The 27,498-nt window shown below is 40.8% G+C and overlaps 1 protein-coding gene and 1 long non-coding RNA gene across 8 annotated transcripts in view; one reads left to right on the top strand and one right to left on the bottom strand.

Moving 5' to 3' along the window:
* The first annotated feature begins 2 nt into the window (after nt 1-2).
* On the top strand, nt 3-5,769 carry LOC142046111 (uncharacterized). The gene is made up of 3 exons (XR_012655037.1): nt 3-148; nt 1,188-1,285; nt 5,043-5,769. It is a non-coding gene; the product is annotated as an uncharacterized LOC142046111 (long non-coding RNA).
* A 257-nt stretch (nt 5,770-6,026) lies between these two features.
* Nucleotides 6,027-27,498, bottom strand: part of SPART (spartin) — a 26,678-nt gene continuing 5,206 nt past the window's right edge. Inside the window, exons 2-11 of one of the 7 annotated variants that reach the window (XR_004373690.2) lie at nt 24,713-24,824; nt 22,554-23,386; nt 21,005-21,202; nt 19,911-20,015; nt 15,692-15,821; nt 13,702-13,896; nt 11,675-11,833; nt 11,496-11,586; nt 8,333-8,672; nt 6,553-6,642 (exon numbers count right to left, since the gene is read on the bottom strand). Coding sequence is in view for 5 of the 7 variants with exons in the window: in XM_075061626.1 (XP_074917727.1) it covers nt 6,456-6,642; nt 11,496-11,586; nt 11,675-11,833; nt 13,702-13,896; nt 15,692-15,821; nt 19,911-20,015; nt 21,005-21,202; nt 22,554-23,429 (1,941 nt within the window). In the remaining 2 variants the exon portion in view is untranslated. Of the gene's footprint in view, nt 8,673-11,495; nt 11,587-11,674; nt 11,834-13,701; nt 13,897-15,691; nt 15,822-19,910; nt 20,016-21,004; nt 21,203-22,553; nt 23,430-24,712; nt 24,825-27,498 lie in introns of those variants that run through there. The other 6 variants (XR_012655036.1, XM_032780223.2, XM_032780208.2 and 3 more) reach the window with 6 other exon arrangements.

The raw sequence follows: 27,498 nt of genomic DNA, 5'->3' as shown, positions 1-27,498 counted from the left end.
AGTCTCGAGGGCGCTGGCGGGAAGGCGCGCGCGATGCAAGCTCCTGACTGTTGGGCTGGACGCGGCGCCGGCTGGCTGAGGATGGCTGCGCGCGCGCCCCAGTGTCTCGGCTCCGAGGCGGCGTACGGGCGGATGGCGGCTGCGCTAGGTAACGGGAGGGGCCGCGCGGGGCAGCAGTTCTGCGCAGGTTCACACGCCCGGCGAGGGGCGGCCCGCCTCTGGGTCCTACTCTCAGCGCCGGAGCTGCCGCGCCCCGCTCTGGTCCCTCGGCGAGCCCCGCGCGTGGGGCAGCGCCTGTCTGCCAGGCCTGTCGCGCCTGGCCCCTGCACCCCGCTGCGGAGCCGCTCGCCGAGGGGATGCGCGGGGAGCCCAGCCCCGCCACAGCGGCCCCCCGCGGAGTTAAACGTGGCTAGCACTGTGTTAGTAGGGTGACCAGACAGCATATGTGAAAAACTGGGACAGGGGGTTGGAAGTAATAGGAGCCTATGTAAGAAAAAGCTCCAAAATTGGGACGGTCCCTATAAAATCGGGACATCTTGTCACCTTACATGTTGGGTTCACGCTGAGGCAAAGCAGTGGCACAGATCGACCAACTGAACTGCATCAGCTACCAGAGGGGTAACTTCCTGGCTCCAGCCAGACAGATTGATATGTCTGGGCTTAAGGCCTGCAATAGTTTAAGAAAAACAGGGAGGGAAGCTTTGCAGCCAGTTCTTGCCTCTGTGGGCGTCAGCAGAGTGTGACAGTACAGAGTGTCCTGCAGCACATGGGAACTTTAAACTTCCCATTGAAACTTAATCTATCATGGCAAAGGCTGGACAGTACTTTTTCCATGGCAGAAATTGACCCTTCCTCTCCTACAGTTATAGACTAGAAGAGAGCTAAAGAGTGTAATAGAAGGGAAGTGTGCTCCGCTGCCAGCCACATGTGCTCTAGTAGTTCCTCCCTAACCAGTCTCTTCAGTACTGTTGCCACAGAGATGGGAGGATTTTATAAGAATACAATGTAAGGTCAGAGTTGAAGGCACCAGACAGAATGAAGCACTGCATTTTACTCTGCAGACTTGTTTATGATATGAAAAGTTGACTGGAACTTATTTTGCAAATAAATGTAAAGTATTACAGCGTTTGCTCAGCTATTGCTTTAATGCCACATATCTGATGCCTCGCCTACTTTGCTTTGTCTAGAGAAACTCACAAAGGAAGCAGAAAGTTTGGCAGAATACCAGAAACTAATGAAAAAGCATGATACAGCTTTGACCCAGTTAAACAAGAGTTTTGACCAGGTAGGATAAGCTAACTGTTGTCTAAACCACCTTGACCTGTGAGGTGTTGTAGTAGATATGCAATTAATTTTTAGCCTTTTAATTATTTAGTCTTACAGAAACAATTAACACTTAAACTGTCTACTGCTTAGGGCAGGGACTGTTGCTGTGTTGCACAGTGGGCCTTGATGCTTAGTTGAGGCCTGTAAACACTACTACAATACCAATATTAGTAATCAGCACTGTATAAAGTAGCACTAGAGAGTCTGAGGGCTTCTCTACACTTATCTGGGGATTAACAAACGATGCATTGGCAGTCGATTTAGCGGGTCTAATGAAGATCCACTTAATCAACCGGAGATCGCTCTCCTGTTGACTGCTATACTCCACTGGAGTACTCCACTGTATCAAGAAGAGTACTAAGTAGATATAAGTATGTCTACTTCAGCTACGTTATTCATGTAGCTGAAGTTGTGTAATGTAGCTTGATCTTCCCCTGTAGCGTAGACAAGGCATAAATCAATCTAAGCTATGCAAAAAGTCAATCTAAGCTACGTAATTTGAGTTTAGTGAATAGCATAATTCAAATCGACATAGCTTAAATCTGCATACCACTGGGTACACACTACGCTGTGTCGACTCCCCTTACTCGTCTCGATCCAATGGAGTACAAGAGTCGATGGGACAGTGATCTGGGGTCGATTTAGGGGGTGTTCACTAGACTCGCTAAATTGACTGCCGATGTTTCGATCGTCGCTCATCAATTCCACAGTAAGTATAGACAAGCCCTAATTTGTTAAACCAATGAGAACTGAAGAGTGCAAAACACCTAACATTAACAGCCACTAGTCTAATCTGATATGTATTAGGTTGTATTTTTTTTTTTAAATTGAACTGGATTCAGTAATATCTGACATAGCTTTAGATCACACAAGCATTTTTGCATTGGCTCTTGGTTCTCTTTTACAGGCAGCTGTGGGCATAATTCCCTTATGCTGTACAAGAAGAGTGAGGAACTAGATTCTCTTTTATGTGTATTGTGTAGTAGTTCCTATAACGAGTGAAGGGCTGTCACTGTGGCACAGATTGCTCCTAAACAGCTAACAATCTAGAAGTGAAGAGAGAAAAATAAAAGCAACAATGTTTTCAATGAATACAAACTGGTCTTGTACCCAAATCACTGTTAGTTTGGGTTTTGGAGTTGAAGGTCAGTTAATTTGGTGAAAACAGCTGGGCAGGAGGTGGTTTTGACAGTGTTAGTAAGTTGTAATTGATGCTATTATTCTCCTCAGTGAATTATCTGAGATGCAAATGAATTGCAGAACTGTCTAAAATCCTCAATCAGTGACAAATTGTATGGTAACTGCTTTTAAAAACAGTTGCTTCTGCTATCATATATTGAGAATTCATTGAATGCTAGATTTTTAAATTGGAGAGAACAATGGACAAAAATTAATAATTTTTACTATGACTAGTAATGACTCAGCCCTAATTAGCTGTGTCAGGATTCACTATAGCAGATACCTTAAATAGGGCAGTAGTCTGCCTCTTCCTATTAGACTCAAACCAGCTAATATGAGAAATATGGCAATATAACTATAGAACTACTAAGCTAGCTATCAGAGGGGTAGCTGTGTTAGTCTGGACCTGTAAAAGCAGCAAAAAGTTCTGTGGCACCTTATAGACTAACAGACGTATTGAAGCATGAGCTTTGATGGGTGAATACCCACTTCATTGGATACATGTGATAGCTATAGCTAGCTATAGTACTTGTATTATTATTTTGAAAGTGGACTACATCTTCTAACATACCTAGGGCTCTACCAAGTTCATGGCTATGAAAAATGCATCAGACTTTGAAATCTGATCTCCTCTGTGAAATCTGGCTACTGTAGGGGAGACCAGATTGCACAGAGTTGGACGGCAGCTGTTGGTTGGGAGATCATCACTGAAGGCAGCGGCACTGCCAGTAGCAGCGCAGAAGTGAGGTGGCCTGGTATGGGGCAGGGCTGGTCTTACAGGTGAGCAAGTGGGCAACTGCCTAGGGCCCTGTGGTCATCCCCCTGCCCCCAATACAGCCACACCAAGGCCAAGTGTGTGCTTGAGGCAGCAAGCCGTGGGGGGGCGCTATGCTGGTCGCCGCTATGGTGGCAGGCAGGTTGCCTTCGGTGGCATGCCTGCGGAGGGTCCGCTAGTCCCGCGGCTTCGGCGGACCTCCCGCAGGCATGCCGCCGAATCTGCGGGACTGGGGAGGACCCTTTAACTCCCAAGAACCAGGCTCCAGCTGCTAGTCCTGGGGAGAAACAGGACTTTCTTTGCACATGCCACTCCTGAGGCTAGGTCAGACATCTCTGGGAACCTCCCCTGGCTGCAGGAAGTGCCACGGCGGCTGGCTGGGAGTCCAGCTCTGAAGGCAGCACTGCTGCATGCAGAAGTGAGTATGGCATGGCATAGCATGATATTGCCATGCTTACTTCTGCACTGCTGCTGGTGGTGATGCTGTCTTCAGAGCTGGCTGCCTGCTCACCACTGAAGAAAGCAGCACAGAAGAGTGGCATTACTGCAACCCCCACCCACCTCTTTTGGGTTGAGAACCCCTACGGTTACACTACTGTGAAATTTCAGATTTCAATATCTAAAATTGAAATTTACAATTTTAAAAATCCGATGATTGTGAAATTGACCAAAATGGACTGAATTGGGTAGGGCCCTACTTGTACCCATTAGTATTAAAGATATGAATCTTAAATCATACAAGGCTGGCTCTGAAAGAGAATAAAACTTGTAAATTATGCTTCCAGCTTACATGGTATGTGGCAAGAAAATGAAGTTAGCTATACAGAGAATTGAGTTTAAAAATTAGGGTACAACCCTGTTCCTGGTGTCCCTAAACCTCCAACTGCCCAAAGCTGCGACTGAATGAAAGGGGTGGATCACGTGAAATTGCCTTATTCTGTTCATTCCCTCTGAAGCGTGTGGCACTGACCACTGCCAAGACAGGTTACTGGGCTAAATGGACCATTGGTCAGATGCAGTATGGCTGTTCTTAATAGTGCTGCTTGAGAACATTTTGGGTTATGGCATAAACTCAAAGGGATATGCTGTTCTCCTTTCTGAGCATTACAGGATTGTCAACTTAAATAACATTTTGTCTGCTCCTGAAGAAGCACACAAGACTAAGGTCTAGTCTACACTAGAAAGCTATACCAGTAAGCAAGCCCTTTTAGTGGAGACATACCTTTTACTGGTCCAGTGAGCAAAATGAACTAGCCCAAAAAATGACTTATGCCTATATAACTGCATTTAGAGCAGGATATTTGCCAGTATAGAAATCTTGCTAAAAACACCCCCATATCCTTAACAGACACTTCTATACCAGTAAAAGTTGCTAGTGTAGAACTGGCTGAAGGTTATAATCTGGACTGTCACATTAGGAGAAATCCCAGATTTTTACTTTTTCTCACAACAGAAAATGCACACAGCAGCTCTGCATCCATAATAATGCTAAGCACACAGGTCAATTAGTTTTATTTATAATCTCAATTCCACAAGACACTCCAAGAATTGTGTGTCAAGTTGTTATGCTCTTGGCCTCATGCTTCTCACCATCACCAGTTACAGGCGTGTAATAGCTGTGCAAATGCACTACCTTCTATTAATCCATTAGTATAGACTTTGATTGCATTTATTCCTGAGTCTGAGCCAGTCACACAGGTAAGTTATTTTCTGCAATTAATGTGAAAGATAGTTTGTAAATGTCATTTTGTTTCCACTACAGGTTCAATCAAGACTGGAATGGATAGCAGCTGTGAAGCCCAGTAATGAAGTTTTGAGTCAGTAGCAGAGAATGACTTGAGTTTTTCATATGTACCACACTCCTGTATACTACACAAAGCTGTTATAAAACAAAAGTGTGCAAGAAACATCACGACAGTTCATGTCTGAGTAGAAAGTAGGCAAAAAGTAACTACTTACAAAAGCAGCATGTATATTACATGCACGGGGATGATTTTCAGAATTTAATTTTTCATTGTGTTCATGTCCATGAAGTCATGCCCTTACCAAGACTGAAAGCTCATTTTAATAATTGTTGGCATTTAATACTAGATTCTGAAGTAGGACAGAAACAAAAAAACTTAACATTTCAAATACCCTGATATTCCATTAGAGGGCAGTAATACCCAATGTTACAATACATTAGAAATCTTTCTAAAGACATTGCAGTTACAGTAGATGGATTGTGAAACACATGCAGTGTAAAAGGTCAGTGAAAGCTTTTCTATAGAACAGTTTTTTCCTTGATAGAGTCTCACCCTGTTTTTTTTTTTTTTTTTTGGTACTACAGAATTAGTTCTCCTCTCCCTCCCCCCGCCCAGGGAAAAAAAATTGCACAGAATTATTGAATTCTCTTTTTACTGCTAACTTGTAAGTATTCTGATTATTTTTGAGTTGGTTCTTTTGTACAGAGACTACTTGTCACCCTAATAAACAGTGTGGTTTAAGTCTTTGGTTTACATAAATATTTGTTCTGAAAAGCATTTAACTTTAAAAGGAGGGAGGCTACCTGAGGTTCTCTTTCATTTCTTTTAATATGACTTTGGTTATTAGCTCAGCTGCTATTTAAATGTTAGCTGTCGTAAAGGAATTTCTCTAATCTTTAGAAACTAAAGAATGGAACCCAAAACTGATCTTAGTGCATATAATTAGAGGAGACAATTCTGCCTTTGTAAACTCATTTCAACTGTAATAATTAAAAGTGGAATTAATAAACCATGAACCCTATTAGATTTATTCAGAGTACCAACCCTTTTTCTTTACAAACAGTGTTACAAAAATACTCAAGACAAGTTCATATTTCCATTCATGGTACTGTTCCAGTTTATATTTTCAAAAAATAGAGTTTTTAAATTAGATTATGGAGATGATTTTATCCTGAACATACTACATGTAATTCCAAATCCATATCCTTCCAGTTGTCAGACTGATACATGATGCAGAAGTGCTGAATGAAGGGTACTTTCAACTCAGAAAATCACTAGTTTTATGCCTTCAGTTTTCTCAAGTATGTAAAGAATTACTTTTCGTAAAGAGACAGTTATAAAAATAAATACTTACTATTTTAAAGTAATGGGATAATGCTAACCTATAATAAGTTACATCTGTACTGTAAGGCTTTGGGAAATTAAATGTTTTATCTTCCATCCTTTTTCTCCTTTTCTAGTACTTTATATTCATCCAGCACAGCATAACCAGTCTCTTTTGCAGTTTTCTTCACTATAGCTTTGATACCAATGTTGTCAATGTTAAATGCTGTCACACCAACATTGATTGCAGAATTCATAGCGTTGTCTGTAGCATGGCCTGCATCATCCCCATACCTTAAGAAACATCATATTTGTAGATATGAAAATACATTTTAAAATGTAATACAAGTGAGGTCATCTGTTCATTCAGTTTTCCTTATGTGCAAACCCTTGGTACCCATGCCCACATGGTTGTAAATCTGTTTCAGTATGGGGTCTTCACAACAATACAGCTGTGGATTGTAGCAATTCACTCCTCTTGAAATCTTCACTCCCAAAGCAATAGCTTATGCATAGCACAAAGAAAATGAAAGAATCCAGATCAAGTTTGACCAGACTTTGTTTAAATATTTAAACATCAAAATTAAAAATTTTGAAAATTCTTATCAATTATGGCTGCTAATCTATCACAAGGCTTATTAATTCCATAACTTTCTTTTCAAGTGTCAGAATACCAACTACTGCCCTGTTCTTTTCTCCAGGGATTAGGTGTAAACCAGGGGTTCTCAAACAGGGGGGCATGAGGTTATTACATGGTGGCAGGGTGTCGCAAGCTGTCAGCCTCCACCCCAAACCCTGCTTTGCCTCCAGCACTTATAATGGTGTTAAATATAAAAAAATGTTTTTCATTTATAAGAGGGGGAGTCACGCTCAGAGGCTTGCTATGTGAAAGGGGGTCAACCAGTACAATAGTTTGAGAACCACTGGTGTAAATGGTATTGGGGGATGAAAAAAAAATCTGACTGTTCCCCTACAGGTGTGAATAAAAGGAAGTGAGATGAATTGGAGACAGAACAATGGGAAGAGAGAGTAGTTCCACTAGTTAGAAAGCCTCAGTCAGTAATGTCCTGGTATCAGAAGATCCTGGCAAGGGGAGGTATTAGTCCAGCATACTCAAAGATAGGTCTCAGTCCTGGGCTGTGTTCCAGCCTCTTTACACTGCTTCTGTAGCCGAAGGAGGCAGGTAAGCAACCAGATCTCACCATTTAGGAATTTCTCCAGCAAGATAGGGCCAGCATAACACATTCCTGTATTGGACTAGCACAGGAGAATGGCCAGAGCACTCTGCAATCCAACTGTTCCAAGTTGCCACACAGCCCCTTGGGATGCATTGTGCCATGCATAAATAAGAGCAGGCCAGAAATAGTCTTGGTGATCCCAGAATCCCAGCAGTGCTGAACCACCTTTGCTTCACCATCTGGGCTGAGCCTCCTGCAAGACCCAGCTCAGATTTTTTTTTTTAAAAAAGGGTGGAGGTAATGTATTATGTTAGGAGTACCAAAGTCTGGGTCCTTATCTAATATGAGAAGAGCAGCCCTGTCTACTGAGGGCTGGACCAAGCACTCAAACTAAATGAGAAAAAAACCTCATATTTGTATTTAATATTCTCTGTTAATAGAGTAGCAGCCTTAATCATGATCATGGTCTAATTTGCAGATCACAGAATTAGTTGACAGCAAGAAGGAGTAAATATTTGCCAGTTTGATTAGTTATTTCCTCCACTGATACACTAAATAAATTTGCCGCAGCATCACTGCAACAGGTAGCTGTACAGATTATGGTACATCCAATGCCAAAGTGTATAGTCAATTTAGCTTTCTTCCTAAGCCCTATATACAAGATTTGATAAATTGAGTCTTCACCCCAGCTCAAAATCTGAGTGCCTCAACTGAGAGAGTTTTTGTTTTTAAACGTGTCAAGATGCACTCAGATACTAGAATGAAGGACACCGATATAAGAACCTAAGTAGTTAGAGGCCACTTACTTCATTTGCACCCAAACAGAGCTAGTAGTTCTGCAGCTACATTCAAGTCCAGAACACTTGTAGCTTGGTGGAAACCTAACAGCGTTCCTTTAACGTCCATTATGCTGATTTTTACAGTTGTCTTATAGAAAACACAGTTCTGCCACATAAACTGAAACCAGCTTAAAAAGACCTTGTAGGATTTTAAAACATGTTTGGATAGAGCCAAATGCAAGAGATGAGGGCGAATCTTCAATTATCAAATACTGTAAGTTTTAGTTAACTGCAAAATTTAGCTACTTATTGCTTGTCACTCTTAGTGGCTGTTGATAGCTGATCTCCATGTTTCCTATTTTTATATCTAAAATAAAAACAAACATTAAAATGATTTTAAATGGCAGCAGAGTACTAATACAGCTCCTCCAGCCACTTCCTATTAGAAATAAGTAGGACAGTTCATTAGGCGTAAGATACCATTAGACAGCCAGGTAACAGTGATGCAGTTTTGATTAGTCAGACTGTTCTAAAATTGTCATTTTAGACATATGGAATATACACACAATACAAGCCCCAATGAGACTGATGATTACTCACACCTTTGGGCATGTCTGAGAAACATGCTTAAATCTATAGATCTGCTAATAGCAATATCTGCTAATATTTCCAAAGCTCTTGCAGATATTTATAAACACATTTCCGTACTCCCCACTCTGTAGAATAAAGTAAAACGTGTTAAAAAGTGAAATGTCATTGTATCCAGGGTGTAAGACTAATGATCTTTCCATGCCACCTGCAGGCATTATGCCCAGCCTACCATAAGCCTTAATGCATTTCTTGCAGCTGCCTATAAAAGACCCATCACCAACCTGCTTGCCATCTCCCCAAAATGCATTCCAGGAGTATATCCACAGCCTCCATTCTGAAATGCAGAGAACTTGAACTTTTCACCAGTGACCTCTGTTCTATATTGTTTGTCTACTCATTGTTTTACCTGCTTCTTTGTGCTCTTCTGATCTGTTTGCATTTACTTGTACCACCTTGACCTGGCTGCTGCTAGATCATTTGTCACTGACTCCCTTGTTACCTAAGTGCCTTTACTGAACCTCCCAGTTCTGATCATGCCTACTGTATTGTTTTCCAGATCAACACTTGCACCCTTTCACCTTAGGTCATCATCTTTCCAACATTCCTTTTCATATCTCCCAGTTTGAAGTTCTCATCTCTTCAGACGATCTCTACCATCATCATTTTTCTTCCCATCACGGTAGTACCACATGCTCCTAAATCCTCCTATCCTTTCTGCCCCCTCTTACTTGTCTCTGGCAACATCTGTATTTATGTCCACCCTAACTTTAAATGCTCTATTCAATATCTCTATTGCTGAGGCCTATGTTTTAAGTTTCCTTAACTCCTCTATGTCCTCCTTTGCACCTACTTGTAGCTGAAACTCCTTCCTTGTACACCAGATTATCTCATCTTCATCTGAATTTGTTAAACTTTGGTAAACCAAAACAGTGAAGACTCAACTAGAGTTAGAAGTGACTCAAAGTTTGAAGTATTTTAGCTAGACAGGGTTGTTTTTTTAAATAATGTTGAAATACACACATTAAAATCTGAATAGGATTTCTACCTACATCTCTCAAAGTTGTACTAATTTAGACCGCAGAGTTAAAAAAATAAATCCATTAGGGCAACATTTTTCAAATGGGTTGCAGCACAACAGGCACACGGTTGCTCTGGTCAACACCACCAACTGGGACGTTAAAAGTCCTGTTGGTGGTGCTGCAGAACTAAGGCACCGCACTGTACCCTGGAAGTGGCCAGCAGCAGGTCTGGCTGCTACGCAGCGGGGCCATGAGGCTCCATGCACTGCCCCCACCCTCAGAACCAGGTCTGCACTCCCATTGGCCAGCAACTGGCCAATGAGAACTGTGAGGGGCGGGGGGTGGTGCCTGTCAGCAAGAGTTGGGTGAAGCCACTTGTGTGCCTCTGCCTAGAAGCGGGACCTTCTGCTAGCTGCTTCCATGGCGCGGTGCAGTCCACAGCGCCAGGACAGACGGGAAGCCTGCCTCTGCACCCCAGCTGCACTGCTGACCTTGAGCAGCTCCCAGTAAGTCTGAGCCCCAACCTTGTGCCCCAGTCTCCTGCCCCAAGACACCCCCCCCCAAACATGGAACCCCTCCTGCACCCCAAACCCCTCATCCCCAGCCCCACCCCAGAGCATGCATCGCCAGCCCAGGCCCTGACGCCCTCCCACACCCCAACCCCTGCCACAGCTCAAAGCCTCCCCCCCACCCCTCATTCCCAGCCCCACCCCACAGCCCTCACCCCTGCACCCCAACTCTTTGCCCCAGCCCTGAGCCCCTCCTACACCCCTCATCTCCAGCTCCGCTGGGTCGCAAGCACCACAGTTGAAGAAACTGGGTCCCCAGAAAAGTTTGAAAACCCACTGCCTTAGGGACATTTACTCAGTTACATACTGTATATAAACGAACAGGCTAATGAACAAGTATAAGCCGATATCCCAAGTAAAAATAGCAAAAAAACTTGTGTGACCCTTTCATAAGCCGACCCTATGTTTCTGGGGTTGGAAAACTTTTGCTCCCAGCCCGTCAGGGTAAGCTGCTGGAGGGTCGGGAAGTTTTGTTTACCTGGAGTGTTCATAGGCACAGAGCCCCTCAGCTCCCAGTGGCTGCAGTTTGCCGTTCCCAGCCAATAGGGGTGCACCACTTCCTGCAGCTGGGAATGGCAAACCGCGGCCACAGGGAGCTGAGGGGCTCCGTGCTTGTGAATGCTCCAGGTAAACAAAAGGACAATGTATTAGATATTCAGTTCAATGATTCCATAGAGTTTAAAAATCACCACATTTTGATGTGGACCCATTTATAAGCCAACCCCTGCTCTTTGATGCATCACTTTTTTACCAAAAATATTCCGCTTATGAACAAGTATATACAGAAATCAGTTTTAGGTAGAGGGCAAGCCTGTCACTATTCACTTACAACAAAATCATTTACTGTATACCTAGTGCAAAGAGATTTTATCCTGTATAGTAAGATTTGCTATAATTTTGTAAAGTCTAAAAGTTTAACAAACAGGCATATATGCTGGCCATTGTTCATACATGATCCTAGTTTATAGTAGGAGACAAACCAGTTACTAAGCTGATAAAAATGTAACTTACTTGTGCTGGACAGTGTGAACAGTCTCGGTTGAAACACTATTAGCAATGCATTTTGCTGCACTTTCCAAACCTTGCCATACTGTTGAAAACCCTATAAATATATTCAAATGGTTTATTTTAACTCAACGCATTGCAAAATGAGAGTTATGTAGCTTGCAGCATGCATTTAGAATTGTTACCTTGAATTCCACTTGCTGCTACAACCATGGCACCATCAAAAGTGGACTTTCCATCTTTGTCTTTCTTAAGCGACTCAGGAACCAATTTGCTCCCATGCTTCTTCACATGTGGGGCTAACTCTTTTCCAATACTGCTTGCTATTGAACACACCCCTTCAACTAACACACAAAAAAAAGTAAAGTATTCAGATTGAGTCTCAAAGTTCTTGTCAAATGGAGGGAAAAAAAAAATTTGGTTGAATTAAAAGTTCTATTAAAGTCTAAAGTTGTTGCAATTTTATTCTGTTCATGAGAAAGAGGCTTCTAAATTCATATTTAGGCACCTAAATAGAAGTGGCCTGATTCTCAGAGATGCTGAGCAGCCCCAGCTCCCATTAAAAGAGGAAGGATGATCTTGTGGTTAAGGCACTGGACTTGAAATCAACATCTAAGTTAATTTCTTAGTTCTGTCATAGGGCAAGTCTACACTTACATTGATATAACTTATGTTGCTCAGGGGTGTGAAAAAGCCACTTTTCCCAAGCGAGGCAAGTTACTCTGATCGAAGCACCAATGTGAACGGTGCTATGTTGGCAGGAGACGCTGTCCTATCGACATTGGCCTGGTCTACACTGGGAGGAGGGGTTGATGTAAGATACGCAACTTCAGCGTAGATGAGACGTGATATATCAATCTCTGAAAAAAAAAAAACCTGATTGCTACCCACCGATATGGCGGGTAGTCTGGACGTACCCATAGCTACAACTCTTGTGGAGGTGTAGTAGTTACGCTGACAGGAGAGCTGTCTCCTGTCAGCATAGAGCATCTTCACCAGACAGTGTAGCTGTGCCAATGTAGCACTTGTAGTGTAGACTAGTCCATAAACTCAATCTGGGGCAACTCTTTGTGACTCAGTTTCCCATCTGTAAATTGGGGATAATACCTTCTTGCCTTTTTTCTGCCTTGTTTAAATAGATGTAAGCTGGTCAGGAGGGCACAGTGTCTCTTACTTTCACGAGCTCCTCCAGGTGACTAATACCCAACTCACTGGGTCCTAGTTGTGGTTGGGGCCTACAGGCACTACCATAATAATGCAAATAATTAATAAGAGAATGAAATCAATAGGCACTGGGGCTGCTCAACACCTCTGAACACTAGGCCACTTCTAACTTCATACTTAGACATTTCAATAGAGGCCTAATTTTAAGCCCCTCGATTTGAAAAACAAACAAACAAAAAAACCCACACCACTCTATATTGGTACCTCTGTGTTTTGCTAATTGTAGAAGCTGGACTCCTCTTCAACCATAACCTTTAAAAACTGACATTAACAACTAAACAAATAAATAAAACCAGCTACTTTTGGCACCAAAGCTAACAGTCAATTTTAGCCATTTAATTCAACATGGAGAGTCCAATCTAACATTTTAAAATAAATGGAAGATTGCAGAAATCCATGAAATATATCGGAGCAATCTGTTTGATCTTTGGATGGTGGGGGGGGGGGGAAGAGAATGGGACAACCCCCCCCTGCCGCCCCCACACCACTTGCTTTCTAAAAGGCCAAATATGGTATGATACTTTGGGGCTAATTCTGATCTCACACTAACGATAACCAGGACTAGCCAAGTGATCCGTAAATGAGGTCAGTTCATTAACTCATCTAGCTACTGCACTTCAGAAACCCGAGCAAACAGGGTGTGTTTACAGTCTGCACATTCAATACATTTTACAGGGGTCAGCAACCTTTCATAAGTGGTGTGCCAAGTCTTTATTTATTCACTCTAATTTAAGGTTGTGTGTGCCGGTAATACATTTTAATGTTTTTAGAAGGTCTCTTTCTATAAAGCGTAAATAAGTTTTTAAAAATGTTTAAGAAGCTTCATTTAAAATTAAAATGCAGAACCCCCAGGGCCAGTGGCCAGGATCCGGGCAGAGTGAGTGCCACTGAAAATCAGCTTGCATGCTGCCTCTGGCACACGTGCCATAGGTTGCCTACCCCTACAACACAACATCTTTTTGCAGAATTCAGATGCAGAACATCTTACCCAAAAACCGGCTGACTTTTACAGCTCCTCCAGTTGCTTGTTTTGCTACATGCAGCCCCTTTGCTACAGTTGGATTTACTTCCAAAGGTTTTTCTTCTGGCTGAATGTGTTCTCGCAATTTGGAAGCTCCTTTGTGGATTGCTTTGCCAGTATATTCTGCTCCCTTGACCAAACCCCAACTCAACCAGGATGCTCCTTCAAAACAAATTATCTTATGATGTGTAGTATTTACAGACTGGCCTTCTGGCAGTATTTTCTCCTCCCTCCTAACATACCTAAATTACACACCAGTATTGCAAATGGCAGATGTACTCCCTCAGTCAGAGGTGCTAGCACAAATGAATTTCCACAACTCTTCTTTCTGCTGCCTCCCCAACCACCACATTACCTCCAACTTGTCTGATTTCAGTCACACCTAGCTAACCCTTATCCAAGCTTCAATTTCATGATATAGACCCTGCTCCAGCATAGTTAAGTATGAGATGGAGAGAGCAGAGTGTTATTAGCATTCATTAACCCTCCCACCAGAGTCACACACTGAACAGGAGGTGTGATCAGCAGGAGAGAACTCTGGGAGCATAGGAACAGTTACCCACAACTACTCTCTGCACTCTTATAAAAAGCAGTACTGAGTCATTCAAGAGCAGCTCAGTTTACCCCCATTAGCCCACAAGCAAGCACAGCACAAAGAAATGCAGGCCTAATGTACTGGAAACATGATTCTATAACAGACAAATTTATTCTTCTGTCACCGCATACCTGGAGTACAGAACCATTACAGAATGCTTATCTTTTCTTTAAGAATCAGATGTCTGTTTTCTCTAATATAATCATAAAGGACTAAAACAGTTTCATTTCAGTGGCTTGAATCATTCAGGGCTAGATCCACAAAGGGATTTAGGCACTTAACATTTAGATTCTCAGAACCTTCACTCAGATACCATCTAAACCTGTAGGGGTCTAAGTTTCTGCTGGTGGTTGGCATGCACACAGCTGTCTAAATCCTGACACCAGGTGCCTAACTCATGGTGGGATCTCAGATTAGGTGTTCCCCACCAATCTCACCTTAGGAGACAGACAGTCTTAGGGCATGCTTAGTGGATCAGGCCCCACACAAAAATAGTGGAGATGGTGGTGCCCCACATACTATATATCTGCGTGGTTAGAGCACTCACTCAGAATATGGGAGACCCAGGTTAAAATTTCCACTCTGCCAGAGAGAAGCAGGGACTGTAACCCAGGTCCCCCTGCTCTCAGGTATGTGCCCTAACCACTTGGCTATGCAGTAGTCTGGAGTGGGGTGCTCTCAGCTTCTGCAGTTGTTTCACTTTGTATAAAATAAATATTTGTTGGGTCAGAGAGAGATCGACTCTACAGCCCAGTGCTTAGGGCACTCACCTGGGGAGGTGGAAGACCAGAGTTCAAGTCTCTGCTCCAGTTAGGCAGAGTGGGCACTGAACCTGGTGGGTCTCTAACCACCTGGCTAATGGGTGTAAGGAGAGAGAGGGCATCATCTTCTCCTCTGTTTTTGTGAGAAGGGTGCCTAGGCAAGGTCAATCCTATGTCCAAGAGAGAAGTCAAGGCTGTGAATCCTGAGTGACGGGAGGCGCCTCCCTCTGACTCAGATTTAAGTGCTCAACTCCCTTTAATGAGCTTGACTGAGGTCATACCTCCCTCCTCCAATTTCCTACTAGCACAGAGTTGGAGAGCCACCTAAACTAGCTATCTATAGTGAATCCTAATTTTTAGGCATCTAACTCTCCCCATGCATTGTACAGGAAATCTAGGTGCCTTACTCAAAGCTATGGATTCAACTAGGTGGCTGGGTGCCTAAAGTCAGGCACTGCAACAGAACTTAAGTAATCTTTGTGGATCTAGCTCCCCTGCCCCACAAAATGTTCATCAGCAACAATGTCTAATCAAAATATAGTGTTTAAACACTACTAGCAGGACAATTATATTAAACATGAATCCCCGATTCTGGTAGTACCTGACAAGATTCCATGGGCTACTTTCTCACTCCACTCGGGTAACTCTCTTTCTCTCTCTCCTCCTTCAGGCTCTGGTTGGATGCGTACAGTCTGGGCCAGGTTAATCACATCACTTGAAGCTTCCAAAGCCTAAGGAATGAAATTCACATTCATGAAAATAAAGTATTTAGCAAGCTACCAAGTTATCTTAGTTCAGTACTTAGATGGTCTCCATTAACCACAGTAGCTGAGATCAAGATTTTTAAAAAGGTATTTAGGTGTTCCTCCACTCAGTGTTATAAAGCTGAAGTGACTTAGGAGCCAAACCCTCATTTTCAAAAGTGACAAGCTCCTACCTTCTGGTGACCTTTTAAGGAGACTTTAGACATTGTTCTGCATGTTGCAATGCCTAATATCTTCAAAAACCTCAGATTAAGTTACTTATTTCTGAGATAAATGAGCAGAGAATGGATGAAAGCCTGTGTGCTGCTATGGGACAAGGAAGAGATTCAATGACTTTTTCCACAGCAATATTTTTTTTAGAAACTTTTCTAATAAGCATTTTAAAACAAAAATTGTAGACTTTTTGGTCTAATTAGAGTGGAAACTTACTAACAGGAGTGTTTGGCAAATTAACAGAGCTGAGAACTCTATTTTGGGGGTTTAATGTAAGAAAAAATAGAAACATGTCCATCTTTCCATTTTATTTTTTTAAGAGGGAAGACAATGCTTTGCTGCTGTTAAGTATGGGAGCTGCAGCCCCATCTGTTCTTTCTTTGCCCAGACAGTCCAGCTGCAACAACAAAACACAGCTTTGCTGGGAATTTGCTCCCTCTTCTCTTCCCCTCCCAAATTTATAAATAAAAAGGAAATTTATTCAAGCCCTGAGCTGCTGGACCATTTACAGACTGGCACAGCCAGGAACACTGCAGAATGGTGTATGATGCTGCCTTCTCTTCAGGCCAAGGGGGGCTGCTTTACTGCCTTTATCTCTAAATTAGACTGCAAAAGTTTGTCAGTCACTCAGAGGTAGCAGTGGCAAAGACCAGACTGGCTACTATATTTCATAAAGCAATTTTGTTGCAATTAATAGGATTAGAAGCATAGAATATCAGGGTTGAAAGGGACCTCAGGAAGTCATCTAGTCCAACCCCCTTCTTTGAGCAGGAAGAATCCCCAGACAGATTTTTGCCCCAGACCCCTAAATGGCCCCCTCAAGGATTGAACTCACAACCCTGGGTTTGGCAGGCCAATGCTCAAACCACTGAGCTATCCCCATTAATATGATTTTAGTATGTAATGGACTTTACTTTGACCCTCCTGGTATTTAACTTTACTACTACTGTTTCCTGTTAAAATTAAGTAGAGTTAAAAACTCGCCTTAATTTTCTCTGACTTCTTTAGCTAGAAATAATCTATAGCGGTGAAGAGAGTATTGGTTAAAGTTCTGGGGAAAAGAAAAAAAAAAAAAAAAAAAAGATTTGTCTAGGACCAACGGAAAAGAATGGTTATTACCACCATCCAGGAACAGATATCAAATAAGGCACAAAAATACTAGACAGGAGAATCTGAGGAATGTATTTCAATAAATATTTTCAGAAAATAAAGTAAAATGGGGGCATGGAACAGGACTGTTACAGTAGGAGTAAAGTGAACAGAGAAAAAGAAGTCCAAAAACAGATGAGCTTAGTTTTTTGTTGAACAGCCAGAGATACTAAATAACACGCTACTAGAAGATGAACATTGCAACATAATCTGTATGATTTGCATGCAGAGATTCACCTCCAGTATTGCCCTACCATTCTCATGTCAGTGACTTTAGTATATTAGTCACAACTCCAAGAAAATGACCAATTATTGTTTGATAACAGTATAGGATCCCATTTTTGAATGTGTACACTATCTTGTATGTAAACGATTAAAATACCTGTTAGAAAAAAAAAAAAACATACAAACTATAAACTAACTTATCTGGGTGCAGCTGTATCGTTGACTAATCCTCTATACTGTAAGCTCCTTAAGTGAGTCATTATAAAGCAAAAATAGATTGTTTTGCAATGTAGAGTAAAACTCATGTTATTTTGTTAGACATGACATATAGTTGCTAATTATGTCCTCATCAGTACTGTATTAAAAAGGGGGGAGGAGGGGAATAACAATTTAGCTAAACATTCAGAAGCCAACAAACAAGACTCTGTAATGCTTCCCCCTCCGCCCCCCCACATACTTTATAAATGCCACTAACGTTTAGATGATGATTTCTAGAATCTTTTAAAATTAGACAAAGCAGTATTAAATTTTATTTTGAATTTGATAAAATACTTTAAAATGGTCTTAAGAGTTGGTTGCCAACACAGCAACTTTAAAGATAAATGCTCTTCTAAGAAAAGCTTCACAGTCAAATCCTATTTCAGCATATTGGTCAGAATTCTTGAAATTGAAAAGCACTGTCTCCTCAATGAAAGAAATAACTTAGAACTTTATGATAGCTCGTAAGTATGATCAGCCAGTCATTACAGAAAGCCAAGAAATACTCACAACTCTTCCATGATATTGTAAGAGTCTCAAGTGGATTCTCTCAACAACAAACATTAGGCGACTTGGTTAGTAGAAAGGGAGACAGTATTTTGCAAGGTCAGGGAGTGGGATTTACTGATCATGGACACTGATGATAAAAAAATACCCCTGGCAAATACCCAACAATATATAGTGAATATTACATATTTTTAGTATTAAATCAAGACCACCAGCTTATGAAGTACTTAAAAAAAAGAAAAGGAAAAAAAAGTTTTACTTTCCTAGTAAATACTGAACATTTGCAAATCAAAAATCACTGAATCCAAATATACATGTTATTCCAAGAGGAAATATCCCTTCATGCATCTGCCTGCATCTCAGATCTGTCTCTTGCTGTGTTTCCCTTTTGGTCCTTTTGATTTACATGAGGCTTCATGTCCCATTTGTCTCCTTCCAAACCCTTTCCCGTGCATTTCTCTATGTTGCTCCCTAAGGAAGGAATGCCCTCACAATTTGCCAAGCCACCACACCTACTACTTTCGTGTCACAGAAGTAGTGACTTGCTAATTAAAAAGATGAAGTCAGTGTTTTGTTGCATTTTACCTTTTAAGTCATTCTCCCATGTCTAATGGAATGACATGCAAAACAAGTTCTTCAGAACAGGGACTAACTATTTGTATGTATTGCACAGTGCTAAGCATATTGTAGGCCGGGGTAAGCAACCTATGGTACGCGTGCCAAAGGCGGCACGTGAGCTGATTTTCAGTGGCACTCACACTGCCCAGGTCCTGGCTACTGGTCTGGGGGCCTCTGCATTTTAATTTAAATTTTAAATTAAGCTTCTTAAACATTTTAAAAACCTTATTCACTTTACTATATAACTGAACTATTGTTGTATGTAAAAACATAGAAAGATCTGCTAGAAATGTTAAAATGTATGACCGGCACGTGAAACCTTATATCAGAGTGACTAAACGAAAACTTGGCACACCACTGCTGAAAGGTTGCCGACCCCTGCTGTAGGCACTAAATATACATTACTCTCCAGAGCAAACAACAATTTGGTAACATATTTTGAGTTTACAGACATCTGGTTCTACCAAAATTAGAACCTTTATAGAAATACTTGTTAGAAGGCTGACAATTCTGAGAAAAATTAAACTACCGTAAATGGGGTTCTACAGAGAACACATTATAATTGAGGAAATCTATTTCCTCTTTCTTAATTGTGTTATTTTTAATAAGTTATGTCATATTTCTTTAAAATTCCTAAAATATTTCCCCACTCATCCTCTTCTCCAGAGGTCCTTTGCATCTAAGCAAGCTGACTCACTGTCAGCACTAAACAAGTAATAATCCACAGCAGAACCTTGGGAATTTCCCCCACTCATTGTTGCCAGCATCCTTCTAGCAAATATTGTTGAGGGGGTGCTCAATGCTATCATGTAATCACAAGCATACTGATTACAGAATGGGGTTGGGATGTTTTCTTAACCAGAAGAAACTCCCTCCCAAGGGATAAACTCTGCAGCATTTCAAAGCCCTTTTAGATTAAGGGGCAAGACCAGAACCAGAATTCACCTTTGTTGCAGAGCTCTCCACCACCACCAGCTACCATAGAAGCCCATGTGAGAGTTTTAAACACTATAAAAGTTACACTTGTTACTCAGTGACAATTTGCATCTTTTATCCTTGGTTTAAAATCACTGCTCTAGAATTTACCTGGACTCTGAGGTCAGACATCTGTTTTAACATATCCTCATAATGTTCTCTGTCAGCTGCTGCACGTTCTGAAGATAATCCTACTCCCTCATGGGATCTTGGCACCTGCATCATCATATCAGGGCAAATTAATAGATTCATGGAATTTTAAGGCCATTAAAGGACCATTATGGACATCTAGTCTGAACTGCTGCATAAACACAGACCAGAAAAATTCACCAAATAATTCCTGTACTGGAGGAAGTCATTTTCCCCTGCTAAGTAAAGCCTCAATCCTGCAATGCCTTGCATACAGGATCCTGTGCCAACATAGTGCTGCACTGAGGTTAAAAGGATTTTACATTGGCCAAAGGGGGCTCCCTGGACATAACACTGCAGGACTGGGTCCTTCATGAACACTATTGAGTTCTGGCGGTAAAAGAAGAGCTTATCTTTTAAAAAGGCAACCAGTCTTGATTTACAGCCTTTAAGTGATGATGGATTCACCAATGCTTCATTACCTTCACTGCTAAAAATCATCATCTTATTTCAAATCAGAATTCTTCTAACTTCAACTTCCAGCCACTGGATCTTGTTATTCCTTTGTCTGCTAAATTAAAAAAAGTCCTCTAATATCAGATATCTTTTCCCTGTGTAGGTGCTTATAGACTGGTCAAGTGACCTCTTAACCTTCTCTGCAGTAAGCTAAGTAGATTCAGCTCTTTAAAATTCTTCTGTTGAAGCATGCTTTCCAGCTCTCTAATCATTTTTGAAGTTCTATTCGAACTGGACACGGTAGTCAAACAATGGTCTCACCACTGCTAGATAATAGTGCCCTTCTACTCAATATTTCCCTGGAGAATCATATTAGCCTTTTTTGGGAACTCACTGCTTTCCATGATATAGTCCCCCATATCCTTAAATACTGCCTCCAATAGTGTTTTTCTAAATGTATTATGTTTGTATGTGGCTGTATTAAAATGCATATTACTCTGCCCAGCTTACCAAGTGATCCAGATTACTCTTATGTAAGACCCCAAAAGTTATACCTGTTATGCAGTTATAATTTGTTGCATCTTTTATCCTTGGTTTAAAACTACTGCCCTAGAATTTACCTGGACTCTGAGGTCAGACATCTGTTTTAACAGATCTTCAAAAAGCTCTCTGTCAGCTGCTGGGAGTTCTGAAGACAGCACTACTCCCACGTGGGATCCTGGCACCTGCGACATCAAATCTGGAAACATGTAGACTCCAGTATTACAGCACAGAACAGGAGACTGGTTGCACATAAGAGGATACAGCCAATCACAAACCTGAAAAGGACAAATACATTTATTTGTATAAATTAAAGAATCATGCTTTTTCCGATATGCCAAAAGTAATGTCAGTTGAAGGGTAAAGGATCTGTACAGATTAGCATCACAGACTCCAAGGTTCCCATGTTGTTTTATTAAAAAAGCCTCAAATGACCCTGAAAAGTGTATTGTTGGGACAGTTTCAATAGACTGCCACCAAAGTTAAATAAGGAACAAATAAAATTCACTTCCACAAGGCTATCATACAGCATAGCAGCCTTTTACTGAGCCCCAGGAAACCCAGCTTCAGCAGTAGAGGGAACCTAATGCCAAACAGGTGCTAGATTTACATTCCATATGCCATTCTGCTCCACTCAGAGCAGGTTTACATGACACAGTGTAAAGAATGGGCATGGCTGCCAATGAGCTGTCTAGAGCTTCTAGTGCTGCTAACACTTGTGGAGCTGAACCAGTGGTGGGAATACGTCCCTCTTGTAGACAAGGATAAGGAGATCCAAACAAACAAGCTCTCAAAAGAAGAGACTGAAGTTTGAAACCAAGCTGGAAAAACAGTACTAAACGTATACAAGGAAACAATGCTGCACTGGCAAGAAAATGGACTAGATAACCTAAAAAGTCTGTTCCATCCCTAGTTTACATAAGTAGGTTGGACATACACCACAAATTCAGAACTGTGGTTATCCAAGTAAACCACACTGGCATGGTCAGCTAGAAGGTTAGGTATCAGAGGGGTAGCCGTGTTAGTCTGGATCTGTAAAAGAGGCAAAGAATCCTCTGGCACCTTATAGACTAACAGATGTATTGGAGCAGGAGCTTTCGTGGGACATGCATCCAATGAAGTGGATATTCACCCACAAAAGCTCATACTCCAAAACGTCTGTTAGTCTATAAGGTGCCACAGGACTCTTTGCTACTAGAAAGTTAAGTATTTAAGTCCATTTAAAGCTGACCCTTTATACACAGATTCAGTTATGGCAATATATCATTCAATAGATCAAATTTACCTGAGGAAAGGGAAAACGAGTTCTATAAGATCAAAAGAGTGTTAAAAGCCAACCCATTCCAAATGAGCAATCCGTTGAAACGTTTGGTGTTCTGGAACTCTCAGACGAAAGAGCTATTTCTTCAGACACAACAGCATGTTTTAGTGGCATCTATGCATACAATAAATGTACAAAGAACTACTCTTTCACTACCTACAGGTTCTTTCAAAGTAACACAAGAGAAGAAGGTTTTGGCTCAGAAGTGCAGGAGCCCAAATGGCTCAGATTACAAAGTTCTAGCAGGTATGCAAAATTTGATAACAGACACAATGTATTCTAAAGTTAAACACCACACCAACTGTTACCTGAAGAAACGCAGGGGGACGATTCTGGGCCATTGCACCATCAGTGTCCAAGAACTTCACAATGCGCAGGTATCCAGGATACGAAGGAGCACTAACCTGCCCATCAGGACTCACAAAGAATATCTGTACCCCTTGGGGAATCAGGATCAATTCATCTGCATCTACTCCTAGACTTTCAAGGGGAGGTGGCTGAGTACATTTTGTGTAGTAGTCCTCTCCAACTGATGAAAACTCCCCAGAGTCTGTACCGTAAGATACAGTATAGTGTCCATCAGTAGCTTGAGGGGTATACACAGGAGGAGCTTCATGTGGTAGCGAGTGAGCTTTTGGAGATGAAGGAGTCATAGCCGGAAGTTGCCCTTTGCTTGTAGTTGCAACATTTTCATTTTCTGCAGGCGGCCCAGATGGTGGAATAAGAGAATAAGGTGCAGGGGGCCTTTCTGGCTTTTCATTAGTGGGAATCACTGGGTATAACTTGGGCGCCTCTAGAGGCACATTCATTGTGATGGCATTAGTTTGCATAGCAGGGGTATTTTGTTCTAGAATATTCAGCCGAGTTCTAACATTTTGTAAAGTCTCTTGCATCTTTTGCTGCATTTGTCTGGCAGAGTCCCATTGGGATCCTATACATTCAGGACCTCGTGATGGAATACTAACTCCTCTAAGCAAGTGGTCAAGTCCTTGCTTATAGTACTTCCTTGCTTCTTCCTTTTGACCCAATTCATCTGTATTCAGTCCTTTATTGACAAAGACAAAGGCTTTCTTGAACTCTTCTTTAATAGCTTTAATGTTTGCATCTTCTAGAATAGCAGGATCCTGTTCTTGTTCCATGACTGCAAATTGGAACACAGTGTTAACATGACTAAGTGTAGGCATACCTTCCTGATCCTTATAGGCATCCACTAAGAACTGTTTGCAGTCAATTAAGAAACACTTCCTATAAAATAAAACTTGTTTTGTTCAAACTAGTATAATAAATTTTACAGAGCACTCTAAATCGTCTTAACTCCAAAGTATCTATCTGCATGGTGCAGGGTCTGATCTGTTCTTTTAACATTTCTGGTTAGCCTTTGGATTAGAAAATAAGATTCCAGCTCATGGAGGATTCTCATCCTGTATTAATCAGATCTGACTAATCCCAAATGAGGAGTTTACACCACAGAGGTGTTTACTTATTAAAAGAGAGAAAAACTGTGGAAAGGGTTTATGTTCCAGAATATTTTATAATGACAGAAGTGTATTTCCAATGGATATATATGCACAGACCCTCCATTACTAAAAATTTATGATGGTTGCCTATCTTCCTTTATGTCAACTCAGCACTTCTTTGTAAGTGCAGAAAGATACAAAAACAAAGAAGTGCAACTCAAAACAGAATGCAACACTATATTTTGAACAATAGCCGCAATGTATGTTTTCTAAAACTAGTTTCATTTCTCTTGCTGATAGGTTTAGTATACTGACAAATACTATTTTATAAGAAGTTTTTACATGTCCAGTTCAGATACAACATTCTGAACAAGATCAATTTGTTCATTTTGTACTTCACATTACAATGTCTTTGTTTATACTGTAACTAGACCCTCAGTTTTTACACTAATCAACTGTTTAAGTTAGTTAATGTGTGACCTTGCAAGGTGCTGTGCACCCTCATCATCCAGGGAACTCAAAAGATTTGGAGGGTTCTGCTGGGTTTCAGTTCCTGCAATTGTAAATCATCTGTCAATTATTACTGGTCCAAAAATTAAGCACCAGAAGAGAGCACAGACTCCTGATACTACATTTGGATGTCTTAAAAATCCTTAACAGCAGCAACAAGCAGGATAAGTTTTTTAATTAAATATTTGGATTTTTAAATAAAAATCCATTTTATGTTAAGTATTTATTTAAAAAACAAATGTATTTAAAATTAAATTTGAATTGACAGCAACTTACGTGAAGGCCTACACTCACTCTACTTTATCAAATATTTCAAAAAGACATAAAAAATGATGAGCTGAATTAATGAGTCCTCCTCATAAAGTTTAATGAGTTAAAGATTATTTTTAAATGTTATGGGGAAGAATATTTAACTTTTGAGGTCAAGCTTTATAAATATGGCACTAAAAGTCATTTATTTCATTTTCATTCTTTATAATGGAGGAAAAATTGGTCTTCACCTTTTTCCAAATGGCAGTCTTTCAGTTTCTGTTGTGCTTTTGGGTTAATTACTTTTATTTTTAGTTTTGCAGACTATTCAGTCATCTAACATTCTTCAGAGTGTAGCCTCTCCTGTAAATTTCAACAATTAGAGATTAAATGAAAATACCAGATTTTTTCCAACCAATACTTCAAAATGCTCTTTTTGCTTTTTAAATTGAATTCCATTTTCCATCCAAATTCAGCTGGACACAAACCATGAATAAATAGTTCAATATCTAGTAAATAATACAAGATGCACCATTTTAATATAATGGAAAAAACAACAGAAATAAGAATCTAAAGTAAGCTATGTAATTGCTTAAATAAATGTATATAGTTGTAGTTAATTCTCCTGGTTAGCAAAAAAGTACCACATCTAGCATCCAAGCTACAGTTAGTTTGAATAATCAACTCAATATGTTTTAATGGTTTAATCAACCAGTGACAATGAACTTTTCTTTGGAAAAATAATTTAAATTACAAATGAGAAACAATTAAGGTGACCAGACGTCGACTATCCCAATTTTGAGGAGTTTGTCCCACGTCCCAACCACAGCATGGTCGGGAGGCTATTTGTCCTGATATTTTGTTTCCTGGTCTTTGGCAACAATTCAGCAGAGACCCCTTCAGTCATGGACAGTCTTTGGTGGTATTTCGGCGGCGGGTAATAAACCTTGCCGCCAAAGACAGAAGCACCCCCCGCCAAATACCATCGAAGACTGTCCGCGACTAAAGGGGTCTCCGCTGAATTGCCACTGAACTCTCGGATGGGTGAGTGGTTTTAAAAAAAAACAAAACCCACACACATGGCCTCCCCGTGGTGGTCCCAATATTTTCCCCTTAATATCTGATCACCCTAGAAATAATTATAATCATTTAAATAAATGTTTTCTGCTTGCTGATTTAAATCCACTGTGAGTGAAGGGAGAGGGAACAGATTAGGAGACTGGTAGAAGGGGGACAACAAAGGAAATGAATGGGAGGATGGACTGGAGGGAGAGAAATTGCACATGAGGATGGTTCGTTTTCTTTAGGTCAAAATTTAAAAATTTGTCTTAAATTTGTAGTGACTGTGCCTCTGATTTTACAATGAGACCCATTCTGAGGTCAGTGGGGTTCCACGTGAGAATGACTGAGTGGATTCACACGCAAGGCCACCGCCTGTTATGAGATTTTTTGTGTATCTTTCAGTTTTCACTTCTCTTATGCTAATAATTTTTAGCTGAGAAAAGGCATAAAATATAATCCCGAAGCAGTAAAACTGAAATAATGAATAATATAATCCAATTTTTTTTTATTAGCTCCCTAACTTGTCTATGTGAGTACAGCACTAGCACCACAACACTACTGCTGCTGCTGCCCCTTTATTGCAAATAGATCTGCAGGAAAAACTACAATGTCAGCACAAGCACTGTTTACACAGCAGCTGATGCACACATTTGTGCAGCAACAGGGCTGCAACAGTAGGCTTAGTGATTCCAACCAGTGCCACACACTGTGATACTAGTTAGAAATGTTTTATTCATGGTGTTAATATGAATAATCAATTGATTTTATATTTTGAATCTATTGTTGGCAGCAGTGCATTCTCTGGTGTGCAGCTACACAATATGGAACTGGGAGCACCAGAGGCTCAGTGGAAAGCCATTCTGCTGGATGCCTTCTGAAGCCATCTTAGGTAGTTTGAGGAGGGAGAAATTCAGAGATTAGGCAAACAAAACAAAGACTTGCTAGAAATGTCATGATAAGTCCAAAGGATACAATTTAGTGCCTGTACTTCCAGATGTATACATATACACTGTCTGCCTATCTCGGAAAGTCTGCATCTGACTGTGTGCTTAAAATCATTTAAAAACATCCCCGATATATGATACCTCAATCTAGTAGGTGGATCTAGTAAACGGTTTGGATTTTAAAACTTTAAACTAAGCATGAACTAAAAATCATTTCGAGGAATGGGATCTAATTTCCTTAGGATGACTATTTCATTTTCACTTTGCTGACAAGGGAGTTAACAAGTTTTTGTAAGAAGATGGTTAATTTGGGCCAGAGATTTATTCATGAAGATATATGGAAAAGCTTCCATGCAAGGAAATACTGAAAAGATTGGGCCTGTTTAAAGAGGAAATGAGTAAATGGGGATATGATAGAGATATTTAAAATAATTAGTATTATAGAGAAGGTGAAAATCAGGTGCTTCTGTTTACTCTCTCATAATATAAGAAACATTCAATGAAATTGGAAGGCAGCAAACTTAAGGAATAACCTGCTCATATGAGGCCAGGTCTGTCTGTCTATCACACATACTTATCACCACAGTATCTGAGCAACTCACAGTCTTTAATACATTTATTCTCACAACACCTTTGTGATGTAGGGAAATGCTATTATCTTCATTTTACGGAAGGGGAAATGAAACACAAGGAGACTAAGTGATTTGACCAAGGTCACACACGAAGTCTGTGATGGAGCATGGAATTGAACTCAGGTCTCCCCAGATCTAACCTAGTACCCAACAACTGTTATACAACCTCCCTGGGGCAAACAACTTAAAACTGATAATAAAAGAAAATATTTTAAGCAGTGCACAATTAACATATGGAATTCATTATCAGACGATATCCCTGTTAAACATAATCCCAAATTATATATATTATAAAAAAAAAAAATTCCCCTCTCACCCCTATGGGTGGTATGTGTCTTCCTCAACCTCGGGTCCTCTACCAGAGGCCTGGGAGTTTGAGGGTTCTGCGCAGTATCTTAG

This window comes from Chelonoidis abingdonii, chromosome 1, assembly GCF_003597395.2.
Source record: "Chelonoidis abingdonii isolate Lonesome George chromosome 1, CheloAbing_2.0, whole genome shotgun sequence".
NCBI classification, from domain to species: Eukaryota; Metazoa; Chordata; order Testudines; family Testudinidae; genus Chelonoidis; species Chelonoidis abingdonii.
This window is presented reverse-complemented; position numbering and strand designations above follow the sequence as displayed.